At 34.0% G+C, this 23904-nt stretch overlaps 1 protein-coding gene across 5 annotated transcripts in view; it reads right to left on the bottom strand.

Moving 5' to 3' along the window:
• CBWD3 (COBW domain containing 3) overlaps nt 1-23904 on the bottom strand; it is a 72152-nt gene that overhangs the window by 11393 nt on the left and 36855 nt on the right. For 3 of the 5 annotated variants that reach the window (XM_037743815.1, XM_017543414.2, XM_017543416.2), the window contains exons 5-10: nt 21096-21155; nt 19521-19558; nt 13300-13346; nt 11160-11246; nt 8567-8611; nt 3095-3151 (exon numbers count right to left, since the gene is read on the bottom strand). In XM_037743815.1, coding sequence (XP_037599743.1) covers nt 3095-3151; nt 8567-8611; nt 11160-11246; nt 13300-13346; nt 19521-19558; nt 21096-21155 — 334 coding nt within the window. Of the gene's footprint in view, nt 1-3094; nt 3152-8566; nt 8612-11159; nt 11247-13299; nt 13347-16646; nt 16734-19520; nt 19559-21095; nt 21156-23904 lie in introns of those variants that run through there. The other 2 variants (XM_037743816.1, XM_017543418.1) reach the window with 2 other exon arrangements.

The raw sequence follows: 23904 nt of genomic DNA, 5'->3' as shown, positions 1-23904 counted from the left end.
TTAAATGTATCACAGGATCTGTGAGTATCAAAACTGTCACCGCATCAAATAAAAAAATATAGTTATAATCCAGACGTGGAAGATGAGAGAAAGGGAGCATGGCTAACTAGTGAAATAACACTGATACTCAAATGAAGTGCTGGAGACTTGGAGTAAAAGAAAAAAAGGATCATTAAGAGAAAAGTTAGGATGGGCTAGACTTCTGATTATTTCAGAAATGGGTAGCAAAGGACAAAGGCTCTTAAGCTCCCAGAATTAGGTGACAACCCCAGTCAATCTATCTCCCCAGTAAAATCAGAACTAAGAAGAAAAAAAAAGACCATTTTTAAATGAACAAACCAAATTTATGGGTAGGGCTATATTAGTTTAATGGAGGAACAGTAGTTTGAAAATTAGTAAAACAAAAGCTTTATATGAAAAAACTTAGTATAATTCTGAATGATTTTCACATAATCATTCTCAAGTGTAAGTGATACTGGATACCTGAAGCTGACATAAAGGAAAAAGGCTCAGGGAGATTTCACAACTTCGTACAGGAGTGGCTTGAAAGGATATAACTATATTTACCATAAAACAACAAGTAGTCATTTTTACCTTATATAAGGATTTTTTGAAAAATAGAAATCATTCACATGTAATCAGGTATACCAAACTTTATTGCCTTCCTAATAACCGGAACTAGAAAAACAAAATGCTGATTTTTTTCTAGGTAGCTTGAAAATACCTTTATAATTTTAACTATAATTTGTCTAGTCTAAAAAGATACTGCTCTAACACCAGAAGCTACAGGTGAAATAAATACCTCTCAACTGAAGACAACTTCTTGAATCACTGTCACTGACAAGTTTACTCTCTGAGCTTCAGTTTCCAAACTGGGAAGGAGGAAATAACTGCCCTGCCTAACCACACTTCTGGTTGCTGAAATAATCTCAATCAATTTTTTTTTTTTTTTTTTTTTTATGGAGTCTCACTCTGTCACCAGGCTGGAGTGCAGTGGCACAATCTCAGCTCACTGCAACCTCTGCCTCCCGGGTTAAATCCATTCTCCTGCTTCAGCCTCCCAAGTAGCTGGGATTACAGGAATACACGACCATGCCCAGCTAATTTTTGTATTTTTAGTAGAGATGGCATTTCACCATGCTGGCCAGATGGTCTTGATCTCCTGGCCTTGTGATCCGCCCACCTCAGCCTCCCAAAATGCCTGGATTACAGGCATAGGCCACCACGCCTGGCCTTTTTTTTTTTTTTCTCACAACTACACTCGAATGTAAGCTTTCCAACCTCTAAAGTAAAAAGGCGGCCGGGCCCATCTCTACAAAAATAAAAAAAATAAAAATTAGCTGGGCATGGTGGCGTGTGTCTGTAATCCAGCTACTTGGAAGGCTGAGGCAAGAGAATTGCTTAAACCTGGGAGGCGGAGGTTGCATGAGCCAAGATCGTGCCACTGCATTCCAGCTTGGGCAATAGAGCAAGACTCTGTCTCAAAAAAAATAATAAAATAAAAACATAATAAAGTAAAAGGGATCCAATAAAACACTATCATGTCCTACTTCACAGGTTACGATAGGTACTATTTTCAACAGTACTACAGACTGAAGGTTGAAAAAAACCTAATTGAAAATAGAATTAGTTTTTAAAGGCATGGCTAAGGCAAAATTAGAAACAGACATATAAGGCTGAGTGTGGTGGCCCACACATGTAATGCCAGCACTCTGGGAGGCTGAGGCAGGAGGATCACTTGAGCCCAGGAATTTGAGACCAACCTGGGCAATATACTAAGACCCCATACTTACAAAAAATATTAAAAGATTAGTGGGGCATGGTGGCACATGCCTGTGGTCCCAGCTACTTGGGAGGCTGAGACAGGAGGATCACTTGAGCCCAGGAGGTCAAGGTTCCAGTAAACCATGTTTGTGCTGCTGCACTCCAGCCTGGGTGACAAGTGAGAACCCCATCTCAAAAAAAAAAAAAAAAAAAAAAAAAAAAAAAAAAAAAAAAGAAAAAAAAAAAAAAAAAAAAAAAAAAAAAAAGAAAGAAAGAAAGATATATAGGAGTGAGAATTAGAAGTCTCAAGTATAGAGCCACCCACCATGCCTACCCTTAAGCAAAATTGCCCCACCAATTCAAAATACCTAAAAAGATGTCCACTCTCATGATCTTGTATGGACATATATGAGACTTATGAGATATTCATTACAGCATTATTTGCAATAGCAAGCTGCGAGAACAAGTTATGTGCACTAAGAGACAAAGGGATAAAGTACATGTGGTATATGTAGAAAATAGAATATTACTGAGCCTTAAAAAGGAAATCTTGCTATATGCAAAAACGTGGATGAACCTTGATGACGTGATGCTACGTGAAATAAGCCAGTCACAGAAAGACAAATAATGCATGATTCCACTTGTGTCAGAATAAAGTAGTCAATCCCACAGAAAGAGTGCAGAATGGTAGCTCCCAGGGGCTAAGGGGAGAGGGAAACGGAAAGCTGCTATTCAATGGGTATAAAGCCTCAGTTATACAAGACTGAAATGTTCCAGAGATCTGCCGCACATTCTTAGGCCTATAGTTAACAATACTGTATTGTACGCTCAAAAAATTAATGAGGATAGATCTCATGTTAAATATTCTTACTACAATAAAAAAATAAAATGATACTGATGCACAAGATTAATCTTTCTTCCTTCCCTCACCAAAAAGATTCCCCACAGGAGAAGGCAGAGAACTAATCCATTATTAACGTAAAGAGAGTTATCTGTGTGAGAGCCCTAAACTAAAATTTTCTATGTATTTCATGTATCTTCTCATAGAAAGAGTATTATACATAGTGTTTGGTGTAGAAGTGTTAATGATTAGTCTCTGAAGTTAACTATCACTTACACTATAATTTCTATAGGAAAATGCAATATGATTTCCAAACAATTACTTACTTAGTAAAACTTACAAGAACATACCTCATTAAGAATGGTCTTGTATGCCAAAGGAATGGCAGAAAGCTTAAATCAAGGGTGCAATTGTGCAAATCATTCCTGTTAACTGAGGGAAAAAAAAAGGTACATAACAATAAAAATAATCAAATTATACAAAACATACCTTATTCCAGAGAGACTATCAAAGGCATGAAGATCTAACACATTAGAAAGATCAACTCTAAAAGAAAGAAAACTAATGTGAGCAGTTGGGAATTCTGTGAAATATATCCAATTAATCAAGAAAAAAATCTCTGACTCTTAAAAAATTTTATACATAAAATTCATAAAAGTGGGCAAATGGTATAAGATGATCACAGTTGAATCAAGATTGAAAATTATTTGTTTATTATGTCAATAAATTAGCTTGTTTAAACTTTCCATTATCTTTTCAATCCTGAAATTTATGAGCTTTTAAAATACATTTTTATAGCTTAAAAAAAATCAGCTAAAGAACAGAAAATTTTCCAAGCAGCTAATTACTCAAAAGATGAAACAAAAGAAATGACAAATAGAATTAACAAATGGGTACATTCCAAATACCTCTGCAATTTTTATATTTCTTTTATTTCCCCTCCCTTGATATAACATGCAATATAAAAATATGAGGAGCTGAATAACCAATGTATAAAATATTAAGTTACTCTAGGACCCTGATATTCACGTGATTTGATTTCATTCATTCAGAATGGGGCTGCATGTAGAAAAAAAATTCCTGCTATCCGAATAGACATTATTTCTCTCAGAATTATTTAATGATAATTAAACTTATTAGGAATGCAACGATTCAAATCAAGTGAGAATAACATATCACGATTAGCATTAGGTTTGGTTAAATATATAAAAGTAAATTTATAAAGACTGGTGATTGCGTTACAATTTTAACATAAGCCCATGAAACAGCAGAGGACAGTGATTTCTCCATAATCAAACCTAAGGCAAAGGAATGTTTAAAGAAAATGACAAATGTATAATTAAATTTCAAAATTAGATTCCAGGAGCTTGCCAAACATTTGTTAAATTTTCTTACAAGGAAAAAAAATTTTCATTGGTCAGATTCAATTTTTTTTTTTAATGCATAACATGTAAGAAAAAACATCTTCTTTATCTTAGGACCGACCAACTGTGCCTGCTTTGTTCATTCTCAACAGTCTACCACATACTCATACTTGTGGCAACAATAATGTGTTAGATTACGAATGCTTGTCTTGGCAAAAGGCATACAAATTCCCATCTTATTACTCCAAAGTCTCTGTTAATAGGCTGTAACAACAACTCAAATTCTGGGCATTTTATATGTGCAGAATTAGAAAAATGATCAAGTAAAGAAGTAAGTGTTTCATGAAGAAATTTTTGAATATCAATTTACGCTAAGAGGCCGAAGTCTTAATATTAAACATATTTCCTTTTTCACTTCCCACCCCCACCACCACTGAGCATATTTATATTGACGGGTCACAAATGACTGAAGTTGGATGGGCATGGTGGCTCATGCCTGAAATCCCAGCACTTTGGAGGCCAAGGTGGGCAGATCACTTTGAGGCCAGGAGTTTGAGATCAGCCTGGCCAACATGGCGAAACCTCATCTCTACTAAAAATACAAAAATTAGCTGGGTGTGGTGGTGCACACCTGCAATCCCAACTACTGGGAGGCTGAAGCAGGAGAAATGCTTGAACCCAGAAGGCAGAGGTTACAGTGAGCTGAGATCATACCACCATACCACCACAATCCAGCTTGGGGACAGAGTGAGATTCTGTCTCAAAAAAGAAAAAAAAAAAAAAAAAGAATGAAGTTTCCCCCCAAGTTTGTCATCTTCATCTTAGGAAACAGCTTAAAGTTTAATAAAGTTTACACACACCAATTTTGCGAATATCAAATGTAGTTTGGAAACACAAGCTTATAAATAAACCACTGTTTCACTGTGACAGTGTCCTTGAGAAAACATGTCATCCAGAGGTAATTCTGCTGTATATCCAAATTCTTTCCGTATTTCTAAAAAAGAACCAATATTAGATCTGTACAGCAAATTACGCTCTTTTGCAGAAAATAACAAAATACCCAAGTCTCTCACCAAATTTTCAATAAAGAGAAAAAGTCTAAGCTTCCAGATGAAAGTTTCCATAGCTTTCCCCAAATTTAGTACCATCATGAAAAAGAAATTCTTCATTGAAGGCATATGACTGGAAAACTAATTTCCATGGCATCAAATTAATTTCCCCCTTTGGAGAAAAAAACAAAAGAAAATTTCCAAAGCATTAAAATAGCCAAAAAAAAAAAAAAAAAAAGACCATTACCAGCATTTTAAAAAGGAGTAAGAGAATGAAGTGAACAAAAAGGGGAAAGATAAAGCTTCAAAAGTACTTTTTTCTCCTAATTTCTTGAACTTAATGTTTTTCCTACAAAAACTGCTTTCAATTTTCCCTAAGTCTAAAGTCTGCTTTAAGTAGCCTAAGACCAAGGACAGGAGAGTGAAAACAAAGAGGGTTTTGGCTCTCCAAGGTGGGGCTGAAACTGCAGCTGCTACTCTAGGGGTATTTTCTAACGGTCAGTTCTTCAAACTCCAGTGAGTCTCACAAATGGGGTGCACCAGCCAACATAGGCATCCAGTATCTATAATGCAAACTGTAGATTTCTGATGGTTTTATCGCCAAAGGAGGAAATTAAATTGATGCCATGAAAATTAGTTTTCCAGTCATATGCCTTAAATGAGTGAAGAATTTTGTTCTATTGTTTTTTAAAAAAATTTTAATTATTTTACCACTGTGTGGCTGACAAGTGCTGACAATAAACTACTATAAGTATGTGAAGAAAAGAGGCTCACCTTGAGTAGTTACGATTAAGGAAAAGGAATAGTGTGTAGCATTGCCTTATTGGTAAGACTTAAGTTGATTTAGTAGCAAATGGAAGTTATAGTGAACCATATAGATTTCAGAAGTAGGAGTAAAAGATTAGAAGATGTACCATTTTAATCTTCTCTAGTCTTTTTCTTAATTTTTGGAAATGTAAGTAGACTGAATAGAGGAAAACCAAAACAGAGTTGGCCAATAGTAAGTTTATTATTGTGAACTTAATTAATAATATATGACTAATAATAAAATCCTCCACTAATTCCTTGCTGCCTACAGAAGAAAATCTAAGCTATGTATCATGGCATTCAAGACCCTTTGTGGTAAGTTCTCTATCTCTTCAGTCACATCACTTTTTCTGTGCTATATAATACCAAGTTTTCTAGCCATTCTAAAATATTCACAGGTCTCTGGAACACAAAATCTTCCTTAAACCTAGAAAGTTGTTCCTACTCTAGTCCATCTGTAAAAGCCGTATTCATTCTTTAAGACTCAGATCAATGACTGCCTTCTTCGTCAGTATTTTCCTCCCTCTTCATCAAGAAAAGTTGAATAGTTATTCCTCTATTTTCCTATTCTTATAGAACTCTGTGCTTTTAAAATTCTTATACTAATATTAATATCTAACATGTTGCCTTTTTGCTTGTTTGCTTCTGTTTCCCCTGCCTTTCCTTAAAGGCAGAGTTTTTGCCTTATCCATTGCTTAAATAGTCCTTAAAATACTATGAAATGCATAGCAGCCAGTTTGGCAAATTAATTGACAGAAAAGAGTGACTTTTACTACTTTGTTAACCAAATCTCGTTTCTAAACTAGTAAGCTCAAGATGCTGTGCCTCAAGGAATTTGAGGGAATATTTAATATAAGATTCAGGACCCAATAGTAAGAATTCTACTCAGGACACCTGATCTTTACTGAAAAGGATTCTAACCCAACTTCAGTCCTCACAACGAGGAAGTACTATTTCAGAAAGTCACTAGATTCTCAGATGCACTGGCAAGCACCATACACTGAAGAAACAGAAGAAGAAAGATTTTAGTCACTTGCTCACTCATCCACTTGAAGTAACAAAAATCAATCATTGCATATTTATTGTTCTATAATAAAGCAAATGTTAGAAATAAAAGTTGGAAGCCAGGCATGGTGGCTCACGCCTGTAAGTCCAGCACTTTAGGAGGCCAAGGCAGGCGGATCACAAGGTCAAGAGATTGAGACCATCCTGGCCAACATGGTGAAACCCCATCTCTACTAAAAATACAAAAAATTAGCTGGGCATGGTGGTGCCTGCCTATAGTCCCAGCTACTCAGGAGGCTGAGGCAGAAGGATGGCTTGAACCCGGGAGGCGGAGGTGGCAGTGAGCCGAGATCACGCCACTGCACTCCAGCCTGGTGACAGAGCAAGACTCCGTCTCAAAAAACAAACAACAAAACTAAATTAATAAAAGTTAGAAATGTCAAATAAACTAAATTGTTACATTAACAAACTAATCAAGATGACACCTTTATTCAGGACATGGATATTTCTGAAATGAAAACTAACAAAAGAAGAAAACTGAATTAAAATGTTATGAACTGAATAAATGCTATGACAGAACCACAGCTATTTATGGGCATGATTTTTAAAAGCTTGTTTAAGTATTATGCAGTTGTCTGTGTATCATTTTGTAAAGAGGAGAAAAGGAGAAAGGAATTGCAGAACTCTAACAGGAAGAGGACAGACACTGAGGAATGGTTCATGGTATGAGTGAGATTATCAGAGACTTTCTACAGTGGAATTTGAAATGCAGGGAGCACCTTTGGTATATGGTTGTAGAGGACTTACACTAAGGGCATTCTTCTGCTACCTCTGCCAGCAGATAGATGAGTGGCTCTTGAGAATGCATACCAAATTAATTCCCCAGCTGTTTGCTTGCATATAAGCAGCTGCTGCTGTTACTGCCTAACACGAATGGCAGTCTGTCAGCACCTCTAATCTCTGCCATAGCAGACAAACCACTCACCTAAGGCCTCTGCTGTACTTCCAAAGAAAGGGTCTCTCAAGTAGGAACTGGGTGGCACTAGACTGCCAGCAGTGAGCCTCAGAGCTCCTGGCTGCCTGTTGCTGGGTCTATCAGCTGCTGAGTCTTTCTCATCAAAAAAAAAAAAAAAAATGAGCTTAACAAAATACCCTGCACAGAAATTTTCTGAAATTATGATAGCACTCAGTGGAAAACAGAGTTTAATCTACAGAAATACGCTTCACAGATGTTTTAGGAACAGAACCTAGAGAAAATGGATATCAAAATTTAATAAAATAATTTGTCAGGAACTTCAAGGTAAAGACTATGTGTTTCTACATGACATATTTTTTGGCAACTATGAAACATTAAGAAGGTTTAAAAAAAATTTTTTAAAGCTGTTTAAACACTTCGAATTAAGATAAGATTTCTCAATATACCTTTTCAGATTTCTGTACTGAGTTACCCTCTCAAGTGTTTGAAAGTCTTTTCTTCCTCATTAAGCAAAAACACAGTAACACAGTGTTATGATGGCTTTGTAATCTTAGTTTTAAAGACAGGCAAATGTACTAGCTAAATATGCCAAATTAACTTATTGAGATCATTTGAAACAACATTTTGGATCCAACTCTTTTTAAAATACACAAGTCTTTCTTATATTAAAATCAAGCATATTTATCAATTACTTAATGTTTATTAATAACTAAAATTATTTGTTGTTAATATAATATTAGAAATAGCTTTGAAAAAGTACCTTGATCTTTGTGTTTCTAAGATTTGTCCTACTCCATTTATGGATCTGAAATAAATAATAAATGAGGAAGACAAAGTTTAAAAGTAAAAATTAACTTTTTAAAAAAGTATACGAGGTTCATTATTTCTAAAACAGGAAATAAGCATACATACACAAATACATCTGCAAACAGAAAAAAATTAAAAACAGAAAAACAAAACTTACTTTTAAAAATAATTTATTATTTTCCTTTAAACCATAAATCATGTATATTCCACTCATCCATCAAGAAAACATATATGCAAAAATCCGCACAACTGCCCAATTAAGGGCTACTCTGTGATTAATAAAAAGATGCTTCACTTTAGAAAAAAAATCATTCGTAAGTAGTTATTTTAGAGTTCTTAAAAATTAGTAGACACTCAGAATTTTCATGGTGGCCACTTTCTGGTAGAAATGGTTATATATACATTAAAAATAAAAAACTAATTAGAAGTAGCTTTGCCCCTAGTCTGCCCTTGGTATTCACAGTAATTCTAAGTCACACAACCCAGGTTCCAAGATACTTGCTACTTGTTCAAGCTTGTTCTCATGAGTAAGGCTTCCCAAATATAAAGATTCTGAGGCAAGTCTCTTCACTATTTTACAAAACTCTTAATCTTCTTTTTTGAATATACTCTATAGACTGATGGCTATTTCCTCTCAAATATGTTAGCCTTTTTTCAACTCCTCAAATATGATTCTGAGTCAGTCACAAGTCTGATATAAACGGAGTACAAGTAAAAGCCAAACGAGTATGTAATTTATTAAACTGCTTCCTCCAAATTCATTTCTAGTACTGTTAACAAGCTGGCTAATAGTCAATATTGTCAGTGTCAGAGATTTAGCTAGTCTATATAAGGATATAAAAGCCAAGTAATAATCATCATTCCTTTTATGCCAAAAACGTTTGCTAAGTAGACTGGGTTCTTAGCAATCACAATGGTGCACAAGATTTTTGAAAAGAGAAACAAGATTAGAAGACCAGTGTCAAAAAATGTAAAGGCAATCTTCATCACTTTCACCTTTCCAAAATCAGTGGTTTCAAAATTTCATCAGTTTTCAAAAATATCATCCATCTTTTTTTTCTTCCCTTATTTACTATACCTTGAACTCATTAGGTAAGCTAAGAAAAAAACCTACATAATAGCTAACAGAGCATTTAACTATGTGTCAGCACTGTGCAAAGTTTACTAACATAGTCTCATGTAATACTGAAAGCAAACTTATGAGATAAGCATTATACCTTTTACAGAGGAGGCTTTAAAAGGGTAAACAGGGTCCCTAAGAACACAATGAGAAACAGACCAAGGATTAGAGCCCAAGCAAATTCCAAGGTCCGTGATCTTCAACACTGTGCAACAATACCTACCCTCCACATGGAGACATTATACTTTTTTTATAGTAAAGTTTAAGGACAATTGCTATTAAAGTAAGACTAAATATGTGGAAAAAATATGAATTTCTTTCTTTTTTTTATTGCTAATCCATCTTTCATTTATTTATTTTTAAGTATTTGGTTATGTTTACTATATATTTTTTTAATTGCACTTTAGGTTCTACAATCATTAATCATTGCAAATAATCTCCTATTTGCAATGATTCAATTTATAATACATACTATATGATTCAATTTATAATATATACTATATGAACTGAGATGACAGATTTAAACTCTGATGTCAGAACTTATAAATACTAAGAATAGTAATTTTGAGTCATCCTGCTGAAAACACTGTATACGTTAAAGATAACCAATAATAATAGCTACCAAATGTCTCTGTATAGGGCTTTTATTAATAGTTCAGGTCTTACAAAATAATTCAAAAAGTCTCTGAACTATAAATTCATTTAAAAAAGACATCTTTGTTTTCAAAAGGAATGGGAGTCTCCAGAACAGTCAGGAAAACGACTGTTAACATATATTTGAGCATCAATCATATTATTCTGATTGTCGTATGCTGATCAGCCTTGGCTATGGACAAAGAAGATATTAAAGCAAGCTAGGAGACAAGGTGTGGTTTCCAGTTAAGGAAGATGACGTCAATGAGAGTTCAGGGAAAAGTGAGACCCACTGAGTCAGGAAAGACTTCACTTAGGAGTGGGGAAGACAGAGATAGAATAGGCTCCATAGAATAAATTGTTTTTTAAAAGAAACAAAAAAACAAAACAAGAAAGATTTCAGAGATTGGCAGAGTGAGAATGTATTACGAGTAAAGACAGGAACTGGCAGGATGCATCCATGGGAAAAGGAATTAACCATCCTGGGTAGAGTTAGGGAAGACTGACATTAGGAAAGAATCAAAGAGAAGACAGGAAAAGGATGGAGTAAGAGGACCCTGAAAATCAGTATATTAACTGTGAAATATATTCTGCAAGCTCTGGGGACTAATTTTATGTACTGCTATTTATATAAAAGTCAATTAGCCAACAACAACATATGTGATTCCCTAATGGTTCTTGAAGCAGGTCAACCTTAAACCTTAAGTTTCTATAGGGCAACTGTCATGGTAAAAAATATTCTGAGTTGTACAATATGGATCTGTAGGCACTTAACACACTTATCATTTTGTACCTAATTGTTGTTCTTAATTTCTTCACATCTTCTTCTGGAACCAAGTCTGTTTTATTGATGAGAATGATATCTGCCAAAGCAACTTGCCTAAAATGGCGAACAAAAGGAAATGTTAAGAAATTTTAAATAGACATGCCTTATGCAGATTAATATATCAAAAGAGAAATGTTAACAAATTAAAAATAAAAACACCTCATGCAGATCAACATATCAGTTAAGAATTATATAGTTGCTCTATAGTGATTCAGTTTACTCCTAATCCACTAATTTTTCAACGTGAATGAATTGTATTCATCACTATACAAGTTCAGATTTCACATTACCCATTCAAAAAGTATTTTCTAAGTTCTCTTACTTGCTATTCTTGTGCTAGAAAGATAAGTCTCAAAAAGTTTACAATCAAAAGAATGATTTTCAACTCATAATTTTCTTTGTAAAGAAAAGCATAAAAAAAAAGAAAATTTTTTAAAAAAAGCACAAAATTCAAACATCCAATATGGTAAAAATAAGCAGTTTATGTACTAAAATATTTCTTCTAATATTTGCCATAATTTTCAAAGAAATAGAATAAGTTCATTTAATACTAAAAACTATATTAAACAGGTTTTTTTTAAATTATTTTTTTTTATTGCATTTTAGGTTTTGCGGTACATGTGAAGAACATGCAAGATTGTTGCATAGGTACACAGGTGTCAGTGTGATTTGCTGCCTTCCTCCCCATCACCTATATCTGGCATTTCTCCCCATGCTATAACTCCCCAATTCCCCACCCCCCACTGTTCCTCCCCTATTTCCCCCCAACAGACCCCAGTGTGTAGTGCTCCCTTCCCTGTGTCCATGTGTTCTCATTGTTAAACAGGTTTTTAAAAACCGTACTTCAGAGCTGGGCATGGTACAACACACCTGTAGTCCTAGCTACTTAGGAGGCTAAGGAGGGAGGATACCTTAATTAAACCCAGGAGTTCAAGTCCAGCCTAGGCAACAAAGCAACACTCCATTTCTTAAAAAAAATAATAATAATAATAAGGTATACTTCAGAAGACATATCAGGATATTACACAAATGTCTTCTTTATCACTATAAATATACTGTATATTATCTCTGTAAAGAACCCATGCTAACTGCTAGATAACAAAGTAGATGATAATAATCAGAAGCTCTATCTTCTATTAACAGGATAGTAAAACTGGAAATTCTTCCAATTTTGCTCAATTCTTCAGGGTCTTAAGCTATATCTCAGAGAATACAACTAAATTCTCAAAACTTAATTAACTTTAGTTCACTGAAAAAGCAGGTTTCATAACATAAAAAAAAAGTACTGTTTCATAAAAAACAGTATGTACATAACAATTCAATTTTGCTATTTTCTATTTGACTTATTTTTTTATAACTGTATTTTCATAAGAAAAAAATTTACAAAAATATTTAAGTTCATTCTGATTTGAATCCTATACCAAACGCAGTGTTTAAGCAGCATTACACAACAACAGAGTGCCATACTCGAAAATGATTGGGAATAAATTGCTTATTTGTAGTCTTTAGCAAATCCCCGAGGGTCTCACTTGCAAACCCAGCAGCGTATTTAGTCATCTATCTTACCTTTATCCTATTAGTAAGAATATGCTTAGGGCAGGCAAACTAATTTAAATATTTCTAAGTCTAAAGACAAATAAATTAGAAACATAAAAGTGTTTAAACAAAAAATGTTTTAATGCCAAATTAAAACTATTTTCATATTTGTTCCTCTATTTTTCTGAATAACAGTATATACTGAAATCAATGAACTACTATTAAAGGCACTGAGACACCTATCTATTTTTTATAATCTTCAATCACAAAGAAATTATATAACAAGAAAATATTTTTTTTTCAAGAAAATATTTTTAAATGTTAATATTTCCCGAGTTCCTCAAAATTACAGAACTTCTGTGTCCAGCATTTACTTTATGCTACAACAAAAATGACTTCAAGTAAAAGTTAACAGATCATAACAGATAGCAATAATTCAACTATGAGAAAAAAGAAAATAAATTCGCCTTGACTATGTTTTAAAATTTCTTAATTTGCTTTTGGTTTTCATCTTAGTGATTTTTCTCTTTCCAATTAGCCAGCAATCAATATATACTTTAAATATGAATACCTAGTAGCTTCATTGATAAGTCCATCAGGTTTTTCTTCTGTTAAATGCTAAACAAAAAAAAGTTTGAATAAAGTTACTATAATACAATACAAAATCAAATGTTAACACAAAGGATTTTACTTTAGAGGCATCTTCTTGCATCTAATAAAAACTTCAACTACTGTTACTTAAGTACACAAATTCAGAACTAACTTTTCTATCTGAAAGCATTTTTCTTCCCCACTTGCAATTTTTTTCTACAGTGAACCTGTAGGGTTTTATGCGGGGAGGAAGAGGGCTTAGGATTTCATACTCTTGACCTTTTCTTTCACTTAAAAGGAAAACACCTTTGATTTACATGTCATAAAAACATAGCAGATTACAGTTCAGATTTAGGCATTTTTCTTCTTACAAAACTGTTCTTGTTCTAAATACTCATTATTACTTATTTTAAAAAAGCATAACCACTGAAATATATTTTCTTAAAATCTAATATACTTCCCTTCACACCCACCCCCATATTAGAATCTAATATACTTCCCTACTCCCCAGACCACAATCATGCACCATGTGAACTCAGTTCTAGGCCCTTCAAACACTCTCAAAACAAAAAAGTGGTGGGAGGGCTAATTCAGCCCTGATTCTAGCCCAAAAGCCGTTTATCATTTTGAAACCCATACTCACTAATCTAGCCTCTCAGTGCAACTGTTTATTTTACTGACCTCTCCAGAGTCAGGCTAGCTCCAAAAAAAATATTTTGACACTGACTTAGAGCCCATGTGATAGTTTTCATCTCTCTGGAGGCAAGGTTTTTTTTGTCTTTTTTTCCCATAATCCTATTTACAGCCCTAAAGTTATCAATGCCACACCACAAGCTGCTTCTCTAAAATTACATTTTTCACCTTCATCACCTCAAACCTCAATAGAGGTTTCCTGTCACAATAAAAAGCTGCCTACTGAGGTTTAGAGGCAACTGGACTGTAGTAATACTCTTCATATTTGAAGTCAATTTTATAAATTATTAAATCTTTGAATTTTACTTTATAAATTATTATATACATTTTCTCATTAGTTTTCATAACAATTATGGAAAGTAGCTATTTTCATTTATAAAAGAAGAAACTAAATCTAACACCCTTATAATCATAGGATACTATATTTTATATAAAATCACAGGGGCTATTTTTTTTTAATTGAAAACATACTAATACAATTAAAATGAACACAATTTTAAAGTCTTTGTGAAACCTTTTATGTCACATAAAATCAGTCTCCGTACAGTGTTACAAAAATGTTAATAATCATATATCAGAATCAAGCCAGTATAGGGAGATGATCATTAGGAGTATCTGAATAGTTTGGAACCTAAGAGCAAGCAGGTAATAATTTAATATGCTTGGTTAGGTCTGCAGAGGAAACATTTTTTCTACTAAAAGTTTAGCAAATTCTATTTTGAAGAAAACAAAACTGAAATAAAATCATAGCAATGATACTTCTACTTTAGGCACAATCTAGTTCAACTACAAACCCACTCTACAATTATGGAAGTCACAGAACTTGGAAATTATTGTATCGAAAATCATTTCATGCCAAAAGACCAAGTTTAATATTTTTTCCATAATTCATCTTGGCCTGAGGTATAACAAGTCCTATAATTATATACTCTGCCTCTAGAAAATAAGCCTGTTAACAGACCTTGGAATAGTCTGTTAGACACATAGGCTCAACAAATATTTGTTGAATGAATTGTAGTTAACACCTCCTACTTGTTGACAGGGATATGTAAAAGATGTTATATGAAAAATGCCATATAACATGCAACAACAAATCTCCTCCCATTAAGCAGTAAATCTACTTAACAATAATATATTTTTCACAAGGCATCTGCCTCTGAATGATCCCATATTACTGAAAATTCTTTTTAAACTGAAATTTTTCAAGATACTGTGTTATTGACCTTATGGAAGCTTTTTTTTTACATATGAATTTGGGGCTATTTGGCTATGAGTTTGTGAGGCATAAAAATGATGTGACGGAAGAACTACAGATTTGTTTCTGCATTTTCATACCTAAGTGTAACTAATAAAATGGTAGTTTCACACAGTAATGTATAATGTTTTAAATGCATTTACTTCTCCAAAGTATTAGAATTCTTCACTCAAAACTAACAGTGATAGATCAACATTTTACTACCTCCAGGCAGTCAGAAAGTATCAAATATAAAAATAAATGAAAATCACCCCTAATGAAAGCCTGCCAATATTTACAACTCTATTAAAATTCTATGTAATCATGTACAATTATAGCAGAAGAGATAAACGTCCTGTTATAAACACATAGGAAAGCTAAACAAACATTTAAAAAAATAAGTGCAAACTAACATTTATTTTCTTTTTTTTTTTTTTTTTTTTTTTTGAGACGGAGTTTCACTCTTGTTACCCAGGCTGGAGTGCAATGGCGCGATCTCGGCTCACCGCAACCTCCGCCTCCCGGGTTCAGGCAATTCTCCTGCCCCAGCCTCCTGAGTCGCTGGGATTACAGGCACACGCCACCATGCCCAGCTAATTTTTTGTATTTTTAGTAGAGACGGGGTTTCACCATGTTGACCAGGATGGTCTCGATCTCTTGACCTCGTGATCCACCCGCCTCGGCCTCCCACAGTGCTGGGATTACAGGCTTGAGCCACCGCGCCCGGCCTAACATTTATTTTCTTTAGACATCAGCCCTACATTTCCCTCATGTGACTTCCTACCTTCCCCAAACTCTGCACAAAGTTTAAAACCAATGTCTTCCATTCAAAAGAACATTCTCCAATAATACATTATATACCATTTGCTCATTAAGTCAGATGACTTTCATTTATAAAATAAAACAAAATGGAAATTTCTAACTGTATAATGAAGGAAAAATTTTTGCAAAACATCTTTAAAAATATTTTATATTACATAGGTGTCCAAAGTACTTCTTATCTCTGCTTAAGAACTGTGGCTTTTGCTTATATATCAAAAATACAAAAATAATTTTGGTACTAATTAATCCAACATATTCAAAAGGCTAAGGTTCAAAACACCAATTTAACTCATCACAAGAAACAAAGGAGAAAAAGGGGAGTGATGTGAGATGTTGGTCACAGATTACAAAGTTTCAGTTATGCAGGATGCATAAGTCATGGAGAGCTAATTACCACACCATGACTACAGTTAACTCTATTTTATACTTGAAATCTGTTAAGAGATAGATCTTAATTGTTCTTACCAAAATGGTAACAACGTGAAGTGATAGATATGTTAACTAGCTTGATTGTTTTATAATGTAATTCACATATTGTATACCTTAAATATATTATAATTTTTACTTGTCAATTATACCTCAGTAATGCTGGTGGTTAGGGAGAGAAACAAAGGAACTCTGAAATAACACCACTGTAGGCATAACTTCATGAAGGGCTATAGGGTATCCTTTTCTGCAGAAATAAAGAAAGAAGCTGGACCAATAAGAGAGAAAGAAAGAAAAGAAAAAACTATCTTAAAACATTGGCTATGAAAGAACACTGCTGTTGACCAGAGTGGAAATAAATCTAGTGTCAAAGATGTCTGATGTCATTTTTTAAACGCAGCAGCAGGAACTATTTCTTTCAGATGGATTGGTTACAGACCTAACACTATTTTAGTTTTTTAAAAATTATTGCATAATGTCAGTCTATTATTGTTCTGGCCTTTTCCAAGCCAAACTGTTTTCTGACTGAATTGTTTCAACAGATTGTGCAATACAACAGAGGAATCAAGAAGAAACCTCTCACTTGACCTTTTCTGGGTAACTTCATTCATTGCTTCTATTGCATTAAATGCTGTCACATTTGTAGAACTGAAAAGAACAATGTCAGTACCCTAGGTGTCAAGTCCTGAGAATAGAGAGCTGTCATTTTAAGTTGTCCAATTCTTTGCCTATGATTAAAAAATGAATATTTCAGATCAATGGGTGACAATCCCATTAGAGTGATACCCCATGATATCAATTACCACTTCAGTTTCAATTTGGCTGGCCGGCCACAGGGTACCATTTCTCAGCTTTACTTGTGATGGGCTGGCTCTGTGAAGCATGACACCCTTAAATTGCTGCCTATTATCCAAGTGTCATTACTTGTACTGCCTCAGAATTCTGTGAATCACAAGCAGCTACTGAGGTCAAGCTTTGCAACCAGAGGAATTGAACAAGTTGGCAAATTCTTTATATCAAGGCAAAGTTATTTATCTGGCATCCGACTTAGAAAATCTAAAGTTTCCATTACCCTGACAGTGTGTCAGTTTTGTGTAGGTATATTGATTTAATAATTAAAGAGGTTTTATCAAGGTGGCAGGAGGTTAAACGTTTACTGCGTTTGCATTATTCAGAATGTTGCTTTGTTTTTTTTGGCCTTTATCATGCTGATAAAAGATTCTACTTAACAATTCTCCATACCCAACTATACATAGAAAATTATTTCTATAATCATGAAATATATAAACAGTTTGAATTTCAGTATGGCATTTTAAGTCTATCAAAAACAAAAACCCAAAATGTCTTAGCAGTTATCTGTCACATATCAAATTTTGTCATAAATTTCTGGAGAGATGGATATAAACATGCCTGTAATAAACATTGAAAGTAAATAACTTGGGGTGTTTTTTGCTACCTCAATAAGCATTTTGCAAGAAATGTCATTTCCAACAGTTTCGGAATTTTTCTGAGTGAAAGTGTAATACTGTATTTGGGATCATTCTTTGATTCTTAAATTATATTCATAAATTCATAAATTGAGATTTTTAAACTCTAAAAAAGGAATTCTCTTCCAAACTTTTCAAATTAGGGCACTCTATCCACAATGGAGAGAAGGCCCAGTGAAGAGATATTGGTAGCTATTGGACAAGCCTGATATATTCCCTTAGAGTATAATTTCAGCAAAGAGTTAGAAAAAAAAAAAAAAAAGCAAACTTAAAAATTAACAAGTTCAGGCCGGTCATAGTGGCTGACACCTATAATCCCAGCACTTTGGGAGGCCAAGGCTGGTGGATCACTTGAGGTCAGGAGTTCATGACCAGGCTGGCCAACATGGTGAAATCCCATCTCTACTAAAAATACAAAATTAGCTGGGCATGGTGGTGCACACCTGCAATCCCAGTTACTCAGGAGGCTGGGACAGGGGAATCACTTGAACCTGGGAAATGGAGGTTGCAGTGAGCCAAGATGATGCCACGGGACTCCAGCCTGGGAGACAGAGTGAGGCTCTGTCTCAAAAAAAAAAAAAAAAAAAAAGAACAAGTTCAGATATATTATGAGGTTGGATACAAAATTGATACAAATTTTTAAACACTGAATTGAAATTTCTAAGAAATTAGTGCTTTGGGCCCTATCTATATGCTTAGACTGGGACTGGGTCAGTGGGTGGAATTATTTCATTCTCTTCTGCCTTTACTGAAATCTCACTTGGGAAGTTGAGAAATATCATTTTACTTTATGTAACAATATACTTTGAAAGATCTTACTATATGCATTTTATAAATTAAACCTCATTTAAATGCATTTAAAGACCTTTGAAGTTAACAAAAACATTCATAGCAGGATGTCTTTTACACTTGATCTTAGCCAAAAGACCAAGAAGTGATGCAAGATGCCTTTTAATTGAGAAATTCTCCTTACCAATCCTATGTACATATCCTGATTTTCTTCAATATGTATTTTTTCAGTTTTAAGTTCCAGAGTACATGTCCAGAACGTGTAGGTTTGTTACAGAGGTAAATGTCTGCCATGGTGGTTTGCTGCACCTAAATATTGAAGACCCATCACCTAGGTCTTCAATATTTTTTAAAAGCTCATTTCCAATGTGTGTATAGTAGCAACTTAACAAGAAAAATAAGATCTCAGATGCTTTATTAAGCTCAATTTCCTCTATAAAACAGAAAAACTTAACAATATTGGGGTTGAATCCTAGTGAAGAGTTAGACATACCAAAATTTAACCTGACCGCATGTGCTTATTACAAACTGTAATTCCAAATTTTATCACCAAATCAAACTCAGAGTAATAGAAAAGAAATATTTAACACAAATAATTAAAACACAAATTTTATCTATTGTTCAGGATACTTTTTTGAAAAAGGTTTTTGTTAAAAAAAATTACAGATACAAACATAAAGAAAATTATACAATCAACCCCATATTCCCAGCTCTCAACCGTTAGCCACTCATAGCAATCTTTCGACTCACTTTTAATCCATATTTTGAATCCACAATAGTTACGATACCTACAAAGGAAAAAACATTTTAATCGCCTTTTTAAAAAAGTGTTTATTAATATTATGCAACCATACTTGAGAATGAAAATTAAAACTAATCTATTTCAGTTCACAAATGCTACCCAATGAAAGTACTGTTTTTTTCTCTTGCCAATGCTGCCATTTAATTAAATTCCAGTAAAAAGTCAATGCATTTCAAATATATACTGAGTAACTAGCACTATTTTAAGGCACTAAAGAAGATATAAAATAAATAAAATTTTAAAATTAAATAAATAAGAAAATAACATTTGGCACTTAAAAAGCTTACCATCCAAAATACAAGTCAAATTTCAAAACACAGTCAAATGTGACAAACACACAAGACAGGTTATCTCTAGTTTATTTTCACATAATCAAAAGCAAGACTTTTCTTAACATTTAAATTATTGCCTAAAGAATGAGACATCTTAGGATATCTTATTCCTGACATCTCTCACCATATCCAACTCATAAAAATGTTTTTCATAACATATGCCTAAGTTTCCAAGCTACCAATTCATATAGTAATCTCTGAATAACTGATAACAACAGAATGAGTTTAATTATGCCTAAGGAATTCAACCAGTTATATGCCACATATATTAGAGCTCAATGATGGGACCCAGCTTAGTAATTCCAAAATTTCTTAATGATTCTTAAAATTCTTAATGATTCTTACTTTTGAAAAATAAAAAGACTGGTTTTTCAAAAGTTGAAAAAGGGAAAGAGGGATGGAGAAAACATAGCTGCTTAACTAAGGAAGTTTCTAACATATTTTAAATGAAGGCATATCATGTATATAAGTTTATAAAGTATACTGCCCAAAAGTGTTAAGGTAAAGTAAGGGGGGAGTGTTTAATTCTTATATTAAATGAAAAATGAGAGCAAAAATATGATCCTCATATTGCCTGGCAGATTAAAAGGCTCTAATATTATATTAAGTGCATAAATCAAACAACAGAGGAAACACAAAAATCTACATAGCATTTTTTTTTTTAAGGAAAACCTTAGTGGAAGCACTAAATTGGGAGTTGAGTGACATCCAGTTCCACCACCGTCTTGGGTTTTTCAACCTACATGAACAAAGACTTCATCGTTAAACTAAAGTCTAAAAAGAACAATGCAAAGAATTAAAATTATAATACGAATGAATAAAAATAAGCTTAACCATAAAGATTTTACTTAAAAACAAAAGAGGCTGGGTGCAATGGCTCATGACTGTAATCCCAGCACTTTGGAGGGCCAAGGCTGATGGATTGCTTGAGGTCAGGAGTTCGAGACCAGCCAGGCCAACACGGGGAAACCCTGTCTCTACGAAAAATACAAAAATTAGCTGGGAATGATGGTGTAAGCCTGTAGTCCCAGCTACCTGGGAGGCTGAGGCAGGAGAATTGCTTGAATCTGGGAGTCGGAGGTTGCAGTGAGCTGAGGTCACGCTGCTGCACTCTAGTCTGCGTGACAGAGCAAGACTGTGTCTCAAAAAAAAAAAAAAAAAAAAAAGAGAGAAAATTGTTTTTTAACTTACCATCAAGATAAATATCACTCCCTAATTCAGCATCAACCCAAAACATAGAAGCCACTGCACCTGAAAATATATAATATTCATCAAATAAAAATATTTCTTCACACTGAGAAACATGATTCTATCCATGCTTTAATTTGCCCTGATGAAATTAACAGGTAAACACATATATGTTCTTATGGGAATTATGGTGATAGAAACTTTTACTATTTATAGTAAAAGGGAATTACAGTGATAGAACCTTTTACTATTTATACCCATCCCATTTCTATCCCTCTTGTTATTTCCTTTAAAAAAGACCAACTCTTATCACATGCAAACAAAACATCATTCTTCCACCAATGCCATAATAATTTAATAATGGATATTATCAAACAATTTGAGCAGTATGGCTTTATGCACATCAGGCTTATTTTTATTTTCTCATCTTCTTAATATGATAATCATTCAGGTCATAAATAGTGAATTATCACTCTAAAGGAAAAGGAAAACAAAACATCCATAATTCCAAAATCACTTGTCAAAAAAAAATTTACTTGGAATATGTATAGAACTAGAAGTAAAATTATATACTCTATGGCATTACTAATTATTTCTTACACTATTTAGTACTGTATAAAACCTGGGTCTGAGGAAAAATTATGCCTAAATAATAAATTAAAACTTGTTTTTGACAGAAACTGGTTCAGTATCGAACCACATACCCTGATTAGTATGCCACAACACAAGAAAAAGAAAACTGACAGCAAGGAAAGTATTTGATTTTTCAAAGCATCACAGGCCCAGTTAGTGACAGGGCTGTCTAAAAGAATCAGCATAGGAGAAAAACAAGGATAACCAAACTCATTCCAATGTCTAAAGCTGTCCACCTATTCTGACAAGATGTGGTCCCCCAAGCATCAACTCTGTGTCAACAATGAAATACCTGTCAGCTGTTTACAGCGATTACTCATGCAAGATATAGCAAGGGCCACAAGATCTAATGGTTTCCTGATATCTATTGATTTTTTCCCAAAAACTTAATAGTTTTCCAATTTGACTGAAATAGGATTTGTGAGTAACAGGGGCTGAATCAATGTCCGTCCTTTTCAAGGAAATTACTTTACCATGACAATTATTTAGCTTAGAACTGGAGAGTGTCAGTCTCCAAAACGGGAAACAACTGAATTGCCAATAAGAATTTTGTTCACTTTCTTGGCTAAAACATGATTTTAATTAATGAGGGGGAAAATTAAATCTACTGTATCTCTACTCCAAACAATGTCATTTTAAAAAGCATTAATTTTTTCACTCAGTAAAATATCTAACATACATAAATCATTTTGTAATTTTTAAAAATTCATTGATTTTTATTCCAGTAAATAGCTTATAAATCCTGTTAATATTTGCCTCTTAAGTTGAAATGTAAGAGTATATTAAAGCTTTATTCTAAAACTGATATTTTTCTTTGATATAATACTTGCCAGGCTATATGAGAAAGATCTATTTAAAATTTGGATATAGGTATTTAGGAGGAAGAGTAAAGATGAGTGAACAAAGTTAATCAGTGATTCTCAAACCAGGTTGTTTTTCTCCCTTGGCAATATTTGGCAATGTCTGAATATATTTTTGGTTGTTTCAACTAGGGGAATGCTACTGGTATCTAGTATGTAGAAGTCTACAATGCACAGGGCAATCCCCTCACAACAAATAATTATCCAACCCAAAATGTTATTTGTGCTGACATTGAGAAAACCTGAGCTAGATTACAGAATCTCCCTTCTTCAAAACCTAATAAAACAAAAAATGAAAATAAAAAATAAAACAAGCCAAAATTTTATTAACAGCAACCAAATATAAAAGTGCCTGTCATAAATTTTGAAGACTGACAGTCTAAATAAGAAACAAAGTTCTATGTGATTTATGGTCATTCCCAACTCTACCCCTACCTCCAATAAGAGGTTGTAGGGAAATAGTTTGCAAAATCCTAAACACTTATCACAAATACCTTCCAAAATGGCAAAAAGTAGCTGAGGGATGAATAAGCAATACAGGGAAAAGTCAACAAAAAAATTTCAAGAGTAAGTTTTAACCATCTCCATGCTTTGGGAAGGAGAAGGTCAGGTCATATTCTAGGGCACAGAACAAAGAGAAATGAGAGGTCTGAGGCTGAATAATGTCCCCACACAAGGCACAGGATTTTTATTCATAAGCAGTTGGGCAGACCCAAGGGGGAGATAGTTGGTACTTCAAGAGAGCAGAGCCCAAAAGCCAAATAGCCCATCTGGCTCCCTGAATCACCACTTTTCCCTTCTCTTTCCCTCCACTCCAACAATATACAGCTTTCAAACTAGGGCTCAGGAGAAAAACAAATTTGGGTAAGAAGAGTAGAGTATTAAAAATATTTTCCATCAGTACCACATATAAGTTATCTGAGCCTCCCTTATCAAGAGGAAACATGTATGTGCATGTATTGCAGCCTGACAAAAAGAAACACACACACACACACACACACACACACACACACACACACACGGAATAAAAGGCAAGAAAGAACAAAAAAGGTGAAGAAATGAACAGGGCACACAAGTGGCAAAGAACCCATTCTGGAAGGATACGTAATCCAAAAAAAAAAAAACTAAAGAACATTCTCAACAACTTCATCTTAATAAAGAACTTAAAAACAAAACAACCCTATACAAACGAGCTCAGGGCCGGGCGCGGTGGCTCACGCCTGTAATCCCAGCACTTTGCGAGGCCGAGGCGGGTGGATCACGTGGTCAAGAGATCGAGACCATCCTGGTCAACACGGTGAAACCCCGTCTCTACTAAA

Source organism: Cebus imitator, unplaced genomic scaffold (genome assembly GCF_001604975.1).
Source record: "Cebus imitator isolate Cc_AM_T3 unplaced genomic scaffold, Cebus_imitator-1.0 Scaffold155, whole genome shotgun sequence".
NCBI classification, from domain to species: domain Eukaryota; kingdom Metazoa; phylum Chordata; class Mammalia; order Primates; family Cebidae; genus Cebus; species Cebus imitator.
This window is presented reverse-complemented; position numbering and strand designations above follow the sequence as displayed.